At 41.8% G+C, this 15,963-nt stretch overlaps 1 protein-coding gene and 1 long non-coding RNA gene across 4 annotated transcripts in view; one reads left to right on the top strand and one right to left on the bottom strand.

Moving 5' to 3' along the window:
• Positions 1-5,872: 5,872 nt before the first annotated feature.
• LOC102448425 (uncharacterized) lies at positions 5,873-14,538 on the bottom strand. Its single transcript, XR_332520.4, has 3 exons — positions 14,402-14,538; positions 11,814-11,937; positions 5,873-7,653 (listed from the first exon to the last, which is right to left on the bottom strand). It is a non-coding gene; the product is annotated as an uncharacterized LOC102448425 (long non-coding RNA).
• An 889-nt stretch (positions 14,539-15,427) lies between these two features.
• CACNA2D3 (calcium voltage-gated channel auxiliary subunit alpha2delta 3) overlaps positions 15,428-15,963 on the top strand; it is a 755,257-nt gene continuing 754,721 nt past the window's right edge. For all 3 annotated transcript variants that reach the window (XR_001368709.3, XM_075938900.1, XM_075938901.1), the window contains exon 1: positions 15,428-15,671. Coding sequence is in view for 2 of the 3 variants with exons in the window: in XM_075938900.1 (XP_075795015.1) it covers positions 15,559-15,671 (113 nt within the window). In the remaining variant the exon portion in view is untranslated. The remainder of the gene's footprint in view (positions 15,672-15,963) is intronic.

The following is a 15,963-nucleotide window of genomic DNA, read 5'->3' as shown; positions in this document are numbered from 1 at the left end:
CTTTGACTTAAAAAATGAGAGCTGAGCTCCTCATTCAAGCTCTTGATTCCAGTAGCAGAGACTTCAAGAAATATGCCAAATATTGTGAATCTCATTATAAAATCACAAGAGTGAGCAACACTGAAAATAAAGAAGCTGTACATATAGAACCCTGCGATACTGTTTTTTTACAAAAGCTTTTTTTTTTCAAGCTAGCAACAGTTACTTAAATAAGAGGAGAATGAAAACTGAGTTACAAGGGAGAAGAGATGTTTTTTGCTGAGATTTGAAACCAGTATAAATGGAGAGCTGGTGAAGCAGAGGACAATTGTTCCCTGTGATGGGCTGTAAACAGAAAGCTTTTAGTTCAATAATGGTGAAATTGTGGGCAATGGCAAAGAATTAAGGCAGTGCTAGATGAACAGAAGGAACTGGAAGGGGTTTTAGAGAATCTGTCTGAAATCAGCTGAAGTGTGTCTATAAACAAGCAAGGTATTTTTGAACTGTATCCTGAAATGAAAAGAAGGCAATAGATTTGTTTGAGGAGGAATTTGGCACAGATGAAGGTTTCAGAAGAGGTACGGTACTACCATTGAAAAGCTGGATTCTTCAAGTCTTAAAACATAATGTTGGGAGATTCAGAATGTTTCTTATGCTTAGAATTAGGACATGTGTGATATCTGTAGTAACATTTCTTTATTAACTTTTAATGCTTTGTAGTAAAAAGTTCAAGCAGTGCCAAATTAAACAACATGTTTAGCAGAGATGTTAAAATGCATTTATTTTGGTAAACATGTAACTGTTGAAATTTTCTCTTGGGAAATTTCCCACAGGAGGTTTAGGTTGGACATAAGGAAAAACTTCCTAACTCTCAGGGTGGGCAAGCCGTGGAATAAATCGTCTAGGGAGGCTGCAGAATCTTCATCTGTCAGGGCTCTTCCTCACTCTGGCACTCTGAGTGCAGAAGATGGGAGTCCACAAGAGATCTTAAATACCTTGCCTCTATAGGCTCTGCTTACAAAACCTCCCCAAGAGTCAGAGATTCACTGATTTTTGGGAGGTAGCTGCCACCATCAAGTGATTTAAATCCTGAAAACAGAAAGAAACATTTTAATTCCTTCCCCAGAGGTACCCCAAGGCCTTTTGCCACAAGAGAGCTTGAAAAAAGAAACAACAACAACAAAAACACAGCAAACAAACTGTTGCTCTGATAGCTGACCTTTCAGGCTAGCAGGGATATGCAGACAGGACAAAAGAATCAAATCATCACCTTAAAAAGGGTGATTTTATTAGCAAAACAATATATATCCTTAATAAAGCATACTTAGTAGCTATGTGTTAGAGAACAACTGAAAACAGTTTAAAATGCAGAGTACATAGTCTTTCTAGGTACATCTTAGATAGTGAACGGGAGTGGGGAGAGAGAGAGAGCACGTGGATTTTGCACAGAGAAGCTTAACCAAATAACCAAAACCAAAAAAAATACCTTGATTGTGACTAAATATACTTTTTCCCTTTATTTACTCATGATCCAGTCCACTCCCACACCCAATATATCTTGTAGGCATGGTGATTCTGATTACTGCATATTGCTCCCTCCAGCCCTTAACGTAGAAGTCACACAAAGGAAGAGCAGATCAGGTATCTATATACAATTCATATTTCAGTACTGTATCCCACTGTTTCTTCCGGCCCCGTGCCAACACCCTTGCTAGCTACCTGAGTTTAACCCTTTAGTCACCGAGTGCTGGGCAGCACTCCTCCTATCCATCACACCATCATTGGAACTTTTTAAGAGCAGGTTAGACAAACACCTGACAGGAATTGTCTTGATGGTGCTTTGTCCTGCCATGTGTGAAGAGGACTGGACTTGATGACCTCTTGAGGTTCCTACCAGTTTTATGACTCTGATAACCATTTGAATCAAATACCATTTTGTACCCAGCTTCCAAACTTAAGGTATCAGCACCTTATTTTTACTGATTGGAGAAACAGGTTGTACTTCCCTGGTCCAGCACCATTGGGACCTGAGAGATCTTGAACAAGAGAATTTGTCAGATCAGGGGAGGTCTCTTGTTACTGGCTCCCAAGCCCATCGGCTGCTGCTGGCAGGCTCCCCCAGCAGCAGTGTTTCTGCTAAGATTTTCCATCCTTGAGTGGGTTGAATTTTCTTTTGGGTGAGTTAAAATTTCGTAAGTGCAACACCAACATTGAGGTAGTGTGCGGATGTGCACCCACCAGTACAAACAAAAACTGTAGTTATAAACATATATTTTAAATAGTCCATAGGTGTTGAAGAAAATATATTAAAATGAGACATAATTAATGTTTATGATTATTTAATATGAAATAAAATAAAAAGAAAATTAACACTACCCTTGGCTGAAGAAGTAGGTTGTGTTCACGAAAGCTCATAATAGTATTTATATATTTTTGTAGCCTAAGGTGCTACAGGACCATTGTTGGTTTTTAAGGTTTTTTTTAATTATAGACTAACACGGCCACCCCTCTGAGACCTGAGAGTACATGTGTCATCATCCTTTCTAACAGACAGATATATATTTCAAAGATCTTGCAAATAAGATCCTACAAAATTAGCATCACACCTAGTACTTGCTTCTTCTGACTCATACGAGGTAGAACTCTACTACATAGCAAAGATCTTGCCTTAATGCAGTACAGTTTATCATGTATTAATTAGTAACACAGGATTTAAAAAATCATTAAGATCAGAATTTTAGATATGTACAACACTCAAAATTCTGCAAAAAGAATATTTTTCTTTCTTACCTTAAGCCATTAATGCCTATGTAAACTTTGTTTGAAATGTAATCATGCAAATGTCCTGGCACACATACCCCATACAGCCAGCTTCCCCTCAAGTCCTTTCCAAGGGAACTCTTATGGTACTAAAAAGAATTCCCGCTCTGCCTTCCCCACCACTGCTACACTGCCTAAGATAAAATCTACAGAACAAATTTACCAGAGGCTTCAGCTTGCACTATTCCTAAGGAAACACATAGCTTCACAATCATCTGAAGAAGTGAGTTGTGCCCATGAAGGCTCATGATACTATCTACATTTTTTGTTAGTCTCAAAGGTGCTGCAGGACTATTTGTTGTTTAAGTTTATTCTATTAGCGCATGTCTACACTACCACCCTAGTTCGAACTAGGGTGGTTAATGTAGTCAATCGAAGTTGCAAATGAAGCCCGGGATTTAAATATCCCGGGCTTCATTTGCATCTTGCCGGGCGCCGCCATTTTTAAATCCCCCGTAGTTCGGACTCCGTGCCTGCGGCTACACGTGGCACGGAGTAGGTAGTTCGAATTAGGCTTTCTAATTCGAACTACCGTTATACCTCATTCCAATTAGAAAGCCTAATTCGAACTACCTACTCCGTGCCGTGTGTAGCCGCGGGCACGGAGTCCGAACTACCGGGGATTTAAAAATGGCGGCGCCCGGCAAGATGCAAACGAAGCCCGGGATATTTAAATCCCGGGCTTCATTTGCAACTTTGATTGACTACATTAACCACCCTAGTTCGAACTAGGGTGGTAGTGTAGACATACCCTTACAGACTAACCCCTCTGAAACTTTTGAATCATCTTACTCTTTTATCCAAAATCTTGCATTTCACCTCTCACAATGTCTCCTCACAACATGGGGTTCTTTCCCTTCCTCCCCAAAATCCTTACTAAATGTCTTGATTTGACCAGAAAACCATCACCCCTCCCCCGCTCCAACCCACATGCAGCCTGTACACATGTAGACTATGGCTGTCCTGTTTCCTACAGCCAGGGAGGGAAACTTTCTAATCATGGAACTCAGAGTTAAAGGGTGGGGTGGGGGCTAAAGTGATCAGAGAGTTGGCTGAAACTGGGGCAGTTTTAGTGACAGGGTGGGGAGTGATAGGGCAGGGAGAAGTTTGATCTTGCTTTCACTGGAGGAGATACTGACCTGCTTCTGGGGTGAAAGTATGAAAGCATGGAGGAGGGGGAAGAGACCAGTGCAAATTGGAGAGAGCAGAAATAATATAGGAGGCAGAGAAGCAAAAAGGCTTGGCAACTGTCCTTCTCTGACTGGGCATCAGGGGAATGGATACAGGGGAAAACAAGGGATCTGCACCCAGCCAATTCCCCAATGGGAGGCTAGGGGAGAAGCAGGAAGGGGGAGAAAAGCAGAGAAGTTGACCCAGTCTGGCAAGGCCTGTAACTTACCCAGCTTTTCCCACATGGCCGGTGACAGGCAATGAAGCACCAATCCTTCCTCCTCTTCAGCTGGCATGATCTGTGTTGCATTAACACCCCCCAGCTACTACAGACCCACCAGGGGATGGGGGAAGAGGACCCGAGTAAAGGCTAGAGCCAGTATTGCAGGCGGCAGCAGCAGTTGCTGTTGCTGCTGCCACTTCTGCTCCTCCACAGCAAGAGAGTGAATGCACCCCCCCCCCCCACTTCCCCAGCCGAGCAACTGAGCTCCCTGCTTGCACAGGGAGCTCTGAACCCCTGTGTGGGGCTCAGAAAAGGGCTGTGCGACTGTGTGGGTGTGCATCTTATAGGGAATGTTGTCCAGCAAGGCATCCTGCCACACCCTCCCCCACCTCCAATCTGGCTGGTATGCATGGCCAACTGCTGCTGGCTTCCTAGGCAGCAGAGGCTCTGGCTCCTGTTATGGGGTTCTGACCCTGTAGTTGCTGTTGGCCTCTGGCCCTGTGCTCCAAGGGAATGCTGCAGGGCTCTGGCCCCAACCCCAAGCTCCAGGGGGCTCCTGCAGGACTCTGGCCCTAACCCCATGCTCCAGGAAGCTGCTGGTGGACTTTGGTCCCATGCTGCCATGGGGCTCTGGCTGCAGCCCCAAGCTCCCGGCACTAAACTCTGCATTGACCCATGCTGCCAAGGGTCTCTGGCCCAGCCCCACTCTGCTGCAGATTGCTAGATGCTGCCGTGGGGTTCTGGCTCTGGTCTTGTGCTGGTTTTCAGGTCTTGCACTGCCCCCAGCCAGGCTGCTGACCCTATTGCCCTGGCCCTGGATGGCCCTCCTGTGCTTAGGCTCCCTGCTCTCTAGTTCTGGAGCATCAAAGGCCCTGCTGGATGACAGATGTTGCTGGAACAGAGGGTGTTGGTTTTTGGAGATATAACCTGTACTAGTAAAGTATTTTCTGGGACTCATATGAAACAGACATTATTATGGTTGATTATCAGATGACTGTTGGGATGGTAATCTGAAAATTCTGCATTCCTGATTCTTTTTTTTGTATTTATTTTTGCAGGGCCAGCCCACAACATTTTGGCACCTGAGGCAGGGAGCTCAAATGATGCCCCCATGCCACCTTTTCTCCTGGCTGCCTGTTATGTCTCTTGTGCCTTCCTTCCTCCAGCACAGTACGCCACCATCTCTGAGCATCTAGAGCAGAGAGAATACCTATGCACGAGCAGCAGACACAATTTTCTACAATATGGGTCCTAGTGGCGCCCCCTCACAGTCTGGCACCTGAGGCGGCCGCCTCAGTTCGCCTCATGGTTATGCCAGCCCTGTATTTTTTATTACATGCTGTAGCCTGTGCCTATAACTAGACTTAATACAAGATGGCATTCATGATTCCCTGGTGGTTTCATAGCTCAAGTAAAATGACTGTTAGGTCCTGAATTTGTTTGCCTGATTGCTTAAAAATTGAGTGATCCATTTAAAAAGTAATGGGCATAGTGGTCTGACAGAAGTGTATCCTGCAATATTAGTGTCACTGGAGTGGTTAACAGTATATAATGTAGAAAGACATGCTTTGACAAATACTTTATGTAAACCTAAATACACTCAAATGGTATTTTCTTTTTTATTTTAAATGTATCTTTAAACAAACATTAAAACTCAAAATACTGTATTCAAATCTCCAATAAGTAAATCATGAGTGCTTAGCAATTCCATGTCATGCAAGCTGCCATTTATTGTGCAGGTTGTAGGGATTCGTAGCATTGTATGCTACAGTCATAATACTAAACTACATGTTGTGGCTGTTTTCTAGTCATTCCATTCCAGTATCAGATGTTCTGTGTGATGTCAAAAGTGGGTCAACCATTTTTGAGCAAATCTTCCATCAAGATTACTACCATTCTATGGCCTCACCATGTGAGATGCTGAGTCTATCACGCCTTCTGAATCCTAAGAAAATGTTCTATATGAAGGGATCTATGGAAATAGATTAATTCCTACCTTCCAGGCAATAGGTGTCTACTGTAAACCAGATCATATGGTGATCTAAGACTGCAAAATATTAGCACAAACAGCCCTTGAATATGGTCTGGTAGGAGGGGAAAATTACTGGTTTGTATGAGGCAAAATAATCTTTAATATTCTTGCTTGACAAAAAAATTTATATAAAGTTATTTTTATTTATAATAGCGTTTCAAGATGTAATCGATGAGTCAACCCACCTCTATTCAAGATAGATGCCAAGTAAATTTTATAGGCTGGATTTGAAAGATTCCATAGTGTATCTGCTATTTCCTAATATTATTAAAAATATCCTATAGATCTGTTTGCCACCCTTTGCCTAACTTAGTTTCACAGTTGGAGATGATGGCTTATGATGGGGTATATGATAGCATAGGAATAGTCCATCTAAAAATAAAGTACTGCAGTGTTCTGCTAGCTGGTTATCACACTATTGCTCCCAGTAGTGGTACTATAATGATTTTGGGCTATCACCGTTTGTTGGAGTTTTCATTATGTTGATTTTGGATACCAATATGACCAAATACTTAAGAAAATCTAATATCCTGAATTTAAGCCACTGACTTTATTTTTTGTTCTTGAACTGATGCTACTGTATATTGATTTAGTAGAAAACTTTACTCTTCTTTGCTTGTTTCCTTGCATGTATCTTTTTCCTGTGCAATTCTGTGATGATTTCTCTGTGGCTTTTAGGATCAGACAGCGTTCATGATTAGGGCTGCTGGTTTGTCACAGTGCAGAAAAAGTTCCAGTGTTGTGATTTCTTGGTTTTACCCATGACTTCTGTTTGCCGTGATTTCCTGCGGAGCCTACACCCTAGTGCAGAAGAAAGGCCTGGAGTGGGGGATTGGAGAGCAAGCCTGCCCCATACTCTGGAGCTTGACTTCTGTGTTCTGAGTTCCTTGCTCTGGGCACTGTGACCTGGTGCACAGGGATGCAGTGCTAATCACTGAAATATGGTTTAGTGTCCTCCCATCAGGAGGGTTGTCCGATCCAAACCTAGCATTGCTACAACTCCATGCTCTAGTTTACAGTATCTGGAGAGGGAACCCAGTCTTAGCCCCACAGGACACAGGCACTACTGCTGTCCAAGCCCAGGGTGTGTGTGAGGTGAGGATTGTTGTCTGCCCCCCCCCCCCCACCACTTCCCTCAACCTTCCATGTGGTGCTGCGGAAGATGTTCCATATCTCTCACTTGCAGTTAATGGGTTTTTTAAATTTTTGTCAATAAGGCTTCCCTCCTACTAAAATTGGTTGCAATTAAATTCAGATTTTTAGATGAGCATAATCCCCATTGCTGAATTTCTATGTTCTTGGTATCATAAATGTTTTGTTGTAATGCATCCCAAATCTGAAATGATTCGAATAATCTTTCAAGTCCACATCTTGGAGGATAGTCATTTGAAGGGAAAGCAGAGGAATTTGCATGGCTCAGATTCATCATCTGAAACAAATTATGCAAGGTTAGTGATTTGATTTTTGTAATCTACAGACAATCCTAGATTCATCATTTAAATGCTTTATCACCTTTGCTCTTCATTTTTTATCATCAGTGTCACACTGTAGCCTCTTTTCTTTTTTGTCACACTATTCAGTTCATTGTGTTATTTCTCAGTTATGATTTCTCATTTTAGTTACTAGCTTCTATGTTCAAATATTTTGAGCGTAATGAAAACATTAACGTGTACGACGTAACACTAGCCTTAGGTGTAAAAGATAATTCATTTGCTGCTGGAAGAGTTCATTTTCTAGCCTGACACTCAAAAGAAACAAAAAAGCAGTCTTTTCAATAGTTGAAAATTTAAAATAAATTAAGCCTATGTGAAATGGAACTAACAGACTAGAGCTACAGTGGACTGCTTAAATTGGATTTGGTTAGCTATAAACATCATTATCTTAAAGCGTTCTAGCTTGCCCAGGCAGCATGAGCTCTCATAGGCTGGGATGTGATAATGCTCTGCTCTTTTACATTTTAACTCCATGCAGAGATGCTAAAGCCAGCAGCTGAACACAGTCTTTGTGCAAGCTAAATTAACTATGCATTCCTTGGGGTTTTAGGGCAAACTGTGAGGTTTATTTTGGGTTGAAATATGCCAAAGATAAAATGTATTCAAAATACTGACCTGATGATATATTTTGAAGGGGTTTTGCTCTTCTATATAGTTTTTTTAATGCCATTGTTCACAAGCAATGGTTACAAACATAGCTTGCATCTATACTAAGAATATTCTTGTGAATTAAAATTTTTATATCTATATTGACTTAAAACCAATAAAACTACGGAAAAGTAACATTACATAGATTTAGACATAATGGGTGTATTTTTAGAATTGAATTCTCCAAAAACAATTATAAGATTTATAGCATATTGTAAAGTCTAAAAGGCACTAACTCATGCACACTATGCAGTATTGTATTCACTAAATCCTACGAGTAGTGTTACTTGACCTCAATCTTTGTCTTAAGTGGGTTGGGATCCATCAATAATTAGCTTTTTCACACCAATAAAATACTTAGTTTCATACACTAGGGACCTTCATAAAATTCCAAAAATACATGTGCATATGTTAGGTATGCCACAAAATAGTCTATGTAGACATACACACAAATGCACTTAGACATGCCAGTTCATTTGAAACCATTAAAAGCTTATGCCAGATAAAACCAATCCAAAGATTTGTAAAGTATTATTTTATCAATCTTTCTACCACTGGTGTGTTTCCAAATAATAATACTTAACATTTTATTGTGCCTTTCATGTCAGGGTCTTAAACTGCTTTATGAGGCTTAGATATGACCTTTATCATATCCTTCTCATTCACTTTTTTCCATTTTACATGTGTAAACATGTGAAAGAAGAAAGAGAATGGAAAAATGAAAGTCACTAAATGTTAAAGGCAAGAAAGACATTTCAATACAGTGCACCATAAATGCGGTGTTGTATAAAGGAACCCTGTCCCTTCATTTTCTTCTGCTTCACACTTCTTTCCTCCCATTTCTTATTTAAGGGGTCACTCTGGGGCTATATACGTTTCAGAGAAGAAAAAAATGGGAGAATTTATTTTTATAAAATGAAAGGAGCATTACACAGGACACACCTATTTTAGAATTATAATCTCTCTCTTCAGCTTCCCAGAAAAATGCTACGAAGAGAGAATGTTAGCTGCCGTGCAGTCCACCTAGGACATATCTTTTCATAACTTTGCAGTATACGTATCTTCTAACTCTTATGAAATACAGGCAAATAAAATGAACTCTTGTGGATTTTTTGGAAATAATTTCAGGTTGCTGTAGCTTGCACTTTTTTGCGAAGTGTTTTTGGCCAGTTTAGTCTTTTGCATTTACTTTCTTATCTCTGTAGGGCTCACTGTTGAGAGGATGTGACAGAAAAAAGAAATACAATAAACATTTGTGTTAATTACTTCATTTTCCTCCTACTCCCCACCCCTGTTCCATATGCTTCCCTAGTGCCTCTCTTAATTGTTTTCTTTGGTCTCAAAACCATATCTTCCATCAAAGATCTCAAAGTATGTTGCAAAGCTGAAAATGGCTCTTTTCTTTTCTCTCCATCCCACTCCTTTACATGGGCAAATATATTTGAAAGGAGAGGGGGAAGGACATTGGAATTGCTTCTATAGTTCCTTACTTTACCTCTTTGCCAAAATAGACCTTTAGTCTACTACTCTTCTACTCAAGCTTATATTGTTTTTCTCATGCTGCCCTTATGAACTATCTTCCATTTCTTGCTCACCAAGTATACTCTCTCAGTTCCTTCCTTAATATGTTGCTCTTTTGTGAAGCCTTTCAATGTTCATCTTCTCTCTGACCTTTTGAACAACCATGTGACGTATCACATATTTTAGGTAAATTTCAACCTCTTGGGTGTGAGAGAGTAGGAAGTCTCTTTCATGTGTTTGTAAACCACTGTCTACTCTTTTTCTTGATCATCTATTAATGAGTAAAAGATTAGATGACTTTGCATCCTTAGAATAGGAGATGGGGAAATCCCCAAGTTATTGGACAGCCTTTAGCTCAGTGTGGGTAATACTTGAGACTATCATGTATTGAAAGCAGACTAGTTTCAAGGCTCTGAGAAAGGATCTTCATTTTTATAGCTCACAATGTACTAATATTTGCTTCTGAGATTCCAAGGTAGTTATATACTATATATTTTAGAAATGTTGTCTGTGTGTCCATCCATCTGAGAACTCTCCCTAAATGGTAAGTGCTAGGACCACCACATTTGGTAGGCAGCTTCCTCTTATCATAACTTAACACAAGGTAAGGGTTTGGTTGTGCCAGGACAACGGGATGTGTCTGGAATTTGATTGTTTCTCATAAAAGGGAAAGGGAATGGCCTGGTAGGAGGGACAGTTATACTGTAGAATGACCACAAGGGGCAGCAAGGGGCCAGAGATGGGAACTTGGACAGCAATAACTCCATTGGGCCAGCAGGGGCCAGAGGTGGAATAAATGACAGCTGTTTACTACATATATTTCAGATAAGTTGTTTTTTTGTGTGTCCATTTGTCTGTGTCTCTGTCCATCCCCCAGCCGGGGAACATGCACCCTTCCCCTGGCTGTGCCCACTGCAGGGGCCCTGGATAGGCACTTCTCACCTGGCCCTAGGATGTGGTAGTGAGAGAAGGTGGGGTTGTCCTTTCTCCTCATGGCAGCCTACATATTGAATCCTTCATCCCCAGAACAATGATTTTAAATGAAAGAAAGCAAAACTTATTTGAGTTAAGGACCCTAGCAATGCCAGGTAAATCTTCTAGTAGAATATAAATATGATACAAATTTTGTCACCTTGCATCACTGTATATTTTCTAGAGGCAGCTGGCACTTCTGAAGGCTTCTCTGAGAGTCAGAGGTTTGGTCACCATCTGCCTGGGTATGTTATGGCTATACATATTTGATCCCAACTGCTTGCCAGCATGTCACAAGTATCACCCTTTGTTTGCCCAGCCTGGTTACTCCTTGCAGTCTGACCTTAATATACTTCTTGTCCTGAATTCACCTTAAAATCATGCTATTGCAGGGACTAATGCTCACAAAGGAAGTGATAGGTTTTTTTTTGTCTTTACAGAGATAATAAAAAACTGTCACCTGTTATGTTAGCTTTCTAAAAGCACACTCTTTACTGAACTTACTCAGTAGTGATGGTTTATAATAAAATTAAAACATGTTTATTTACAAAAGAACATGGATTAATTGATACCAAATAGAAGGGATAAAGGTAGGAAATGGATGGCAGGTCACAACCAATAGTGGCCCCACCCACCGTTGGGCTAGGTTACCTGCTCATGTGGCTTCTCTCCAGGCCCCATTATGCTTTGCCTTCCCTGCACTCTGAGGCTGGAGTCTGGTGCTGCCCACTCTCCTCATGGTTCTCAGGGGCTGTGTGGGCTGGCTTTGGTGGGGGGCTCGGGGCCAGTGGCCCTACACTGGGTGGGGCAGGCTCTGGGTGGTGGAAGGGGCGTGGGGGATGTCACACACTGCCCATGAAGGTAGAAATGGCTAAACAAATACAAGTGGAAGTAAATACAAAGAGTAAACTTAATCTGCAAGTTACTGTCTTTTGTTCAGGATGGTTTCTCTCACCTACGGTCTCCATTCCAGTTTTGAAGGATAAAGATGGAGTCTCTTTCTGTTTCTTATATCCCCAAAGGGAGGTCTGTGTGACAAGTCAAGAAGGCCCCCTGGGGATTTGGTCTTCTGTGTATGTCTATGGGAAGCAAGAGTTCTGTTAATTTTCTGTCTTTGTCTCTCATATTCAGGATCAGGATAACCCCTGACAGTCTGGCACAATGGCTATGTTGACTGCTAATATGTAAAGTGAGGTAAGCCCATATTCCTTTGTTTAGGGTAGACCTGTTTATCACCTTTACCTAGAATAGGTAAGTATGTCCTAGTAAAACCATACAGAAGGAATCCATAACTTCACATATGTAAAAAGATGCATTTTACAATAATATTAAAAAGCAGCATATTGCTAATGTCACATAAGGTACCACATAGGCATATTTGGTACAAATGCTATCGCAATAGTGTATGAATATAACTTCAACATTTAAGAAGTTAAAAGTTGATAGTCATGCATCTTTTTTAAATTTCAGGTGACTTCATCTGCTGTCTCATTTCAGTCTTTCACTATGTTCTGCTAAATTGGGAACCACAACATGGTGCCATCCATTTTTTGATATTTCCACCTCAGGATTATTTTAAATGACTTGGTTTAATATAAAACCAGAATAAGATTCTTCCTTTCCATTTACCACCTACAGCTTTCATTTTACATACAACAATCAATGTAAAAACAAATCAACATTCCACAATAACCTTTGGTAGACAACTTATCTTTCCTCTTCTTCCCCACCCTATAGACATTATGTATCATCAATTTAGGGAAAAAAAGTATTTCTGGTTTGTGTTGCACTTTCATTGCTATTATAATTTCCATGTCATGGTATTATGATGTTGAAGCTGGATGTGCTGAATTCAGTGATTCCCATGTCTTGAATAGGAGGAGTACTCAGGATAGGATACTACATCTGTATGTCTATTTGTTTAATAATGTATTTACAGTTGCTTATGAAGACGATGTATGTGTTAAACAGAATTAAATGCAGGTTTTCAATCCATTATTGCATGGTAAAAAAGTTGCAAAAAGCTTGTACAAACATTCTAGAGTACATAAGTGACTAAGATATTAAAGTATCTGATGAAGTGGGTCTTTGCCCACAAAAGCTTATGCTCCCATAAATCTGTTAGTCTATAAGGTGCCACAGGACTCCTTCCTGCTTTTAAGATATTAAAATATTTTATAGTTTAGTAATAGAACATAGATATAGACTAGTGACAAAAACAAATGGGTAATTTCTATATTGTTTAAATCTTTATTGTGTGGGGGAGGAGGAGAAGTAGTTTTTTCCCATGTTATAACTGTACAAATATTCAACTATGTACACTGTACACACAATCAAATGTGAATAGGAGGTGGTATAAAATAAAAGAAATGTTAAATTAAAAAAAACCATAGCGTCAAGACTTAAGTAATTTGATGATACTGTAAGCTTCTATCATATTACCTGGTGATGTTTTCACATATATTTTATGTTGCAATTTTAGAAATATCCAAACATTGGCAAATATATACTTTAAATATTATCTGGCTTGTGTCTTGAAAGCACTGATGCATTAAAAACATTTAAACCTTAAAAACTATTTTCCTGACATAAAATTTAAAGATTGTGTAACAAACATAGGAGAAGCATCTGTGCCATTCTTCAGTGTGATATTGTAGTGAAAAGGTTTTGCTGTTTATAGGACATGTTCAAAAGGGTGTATAATTCATTATACATGGTTAGTCATCCATACATGTTTTTACATTTTGCCTGTAGGTAGGTTGAGCACCTGGTGATATGGTAATACATTTAAACCATTTCTTACAGAGTGCTTACTGGGTTACATAGATTTTAAGCTTGCAGACCAAAGGAGCCCTCAGTTCCCAAAGTCATAAGGGTTATCCAAGTTCACAAAATAAAAACTGGTATTTCTTTTCCAAACCAAAGATATGGGCAATATACTTCCCATATGGAAATGAGTAGTGGTTAATGAAAGCTAAACTCCAAGCTTTCCCAATAACTATATAAATTGCCTTAGAATATTTTTTCCTTAAATCTTCAGGGCTTTTTTTCTGAGATTTGGTCATTTGATTCAACAGCACTTACATTTTGGCCAGGACATCCGTTGTATGGCAATCAGGCAGTGGAAGGGGATGGTACTCTGTACGGCAAGCTGTTCAGCACACTTGTAAAAGTTAATGTGAAAGCAAAGTACCGGTGCTGTGTATGAAATCTCAAGGGAGGAAATGCTACACAAGAAAAGTACACTGTGTACAAAGGAATATAGGCTAATTAGACATTAATTCCAACTGCCGAGCTAGGTAAACTAGAATCCCAGCTCCTGTGCATTAGTGTCTCAGTAGCGGGTCTCTCTAGCACAGTGTAAGGATGACTCAGCCCATGCTCAGATCATCTTTAATTCCTGGCATGCTTATTTACGTTAAAGTTCAAACGCTATTTTAAGTCTTTAGCTTTGGGAGATGGAGGGTAAGAACAAGCGAAGGCGGGAGAAGGGAGGGGGGAAGAGAAGCAAGCGGGGGGAGGTTAAAACACACCAAAAACTACCTGAATGAATCCTTCCTGCTCCCTCTGTGGCTCCTTGTGAATCTTATGCCCACTTCACTAAGGGGATTCCTTCACAAAAGCACAGATTAATAATTCATTGATGCTCTCCAGTGCCCGAGCCCGCATTGATTTACTTATGCTGCATTTCCTTTCATTCATAAGCCTTTCCCTGTGCTGGTCTCTCGGAGAGCGCCTCGCTGCAGCGCTCAGACAGGGAGGAAGCCGCAGCCGCGCTCAAGGGCATGCGACACTCCACTCGGGTCCATGTGCGCGCCTGACCTCAGCCCGGGGACTGGCTCTGCCGAGGCGCCTCTGTGCCAGCCTCGCCTCCCGTCCTCGCGCCGACTCTGCAGCCGGGATGCTCAGCGGCGTTCGGCGCGAAGGGCTGAGCTCCCGCCATCAATCTCCTCTGCGGGGCGGGCGACAGATGCTTGTCATGCAGCAGTGCACCGCCTGAATTGGCCGGGGCCCCGGCGGGTGTGCGCGGCCCCCTCCCACTCCTGCCAGCCCTGCCCAGCGGAGTCCCTCGGGCAAGGCGCGCTGCTCTTTCCAGCCGCCCCCCGAAAGCTCTGGGTCCCACTTTGAGCACCTCCAGACTTTGCCGGACCCCGGCACTTTGCCCTTGGTCCCTGCCTCTCTCACTCAAAGACTGCTCCCCTCACCCCGGGTATTGGCTGTCTCGCCCGGAGCCGGAGGCTGGAGCGTGCCGGCGAGGGAGAAGGAGAACTCGAGGCAGCTTCCCATCCATAAAGTGAGCAGTAATTGCAAGGAGGCAGCCTCCCCGCTCGGAATCAATAGAGGCTGCTCCTTCGCTGCTAAGGGCACTTTGGAGAAGCAGCAGGGCACTGAAGTAACTCGGCTCACTGCTGACTGCGGAGTTGTAAAGAACTACATGCAAGTGGCTGCAGCAGGGCTGGAAAACGCGTCGCTGTTACCAAGGACACAATAGTTTTTAAAGTCGTTAGCGCTTTTCCCCCTCCGATCCTCTCCTTCCATTATCCAGAGAGGGCCACTCCCGGGAGGGATGAGGATGGAGCTGTGATATCTTTCCCCTCTCCAGCGTTGCTTTGGAGGAGAGTGGGGGAGCAAGCGGTTCTGCTGTTCAGCTCAGCTGTGCTCGAATTTCCCCCAAGTCTTCTCAGGCTCCGAGAGAAACCATGATTTTGAACCTACTCCGGGCTTTTTGGGGGTTCTTCTTTATCTTCTGGACAGCTTTTAACACCGCCTTCGTGGATGTGGTCGGATCGGAGCAGCAGATCCCCTTGTCGGTGTAAGTGTTTGCATGGTTTGGCTCTCTGGCCACGCTGCAGGAGTGGAAACTTGGAGCCCTGGTGCCCAAGTTTTTGTTGTTGTTTGTTGCAGATATTTGACTGATCCGAGCATTTTATTCCGTTACCAGGTCTGTGTGAAGTCCAGTGTCATGATTAACTCACTGCTGCTTGATTTTTATTTTAGGGGAGGGTGTGCGGGGGATAAACATGTATAGACGCTAAAGTTAAAAGCCTTTATGTATGGGGCATTTACTCATTCTTATATGCGGATTTCAGGTCCAATGCTATCCT

The sequence above is a fragment of the Pelodiscus sinensis genome, chromosome 11 (genome assembly GCF_049634645.1).
Source record: "Pelodiscus sinensis isolate JC-2024 chromosome 11, ASM4963464v1, whole genome shotgun sequence".
In the NCBI taxonomy this organism is placed as follows: domain Eukaryota; kingdom Metazoa; phylum Chordata; order Testudines; family Trionychidae; genus Pelodiscus; species Pelodiscus sinensis.
The sequence above is the reverse complement of the archived record's forward strand: the minus strand, read 5'-3'. Positions and strand labels throughout refer to the sequence as shown.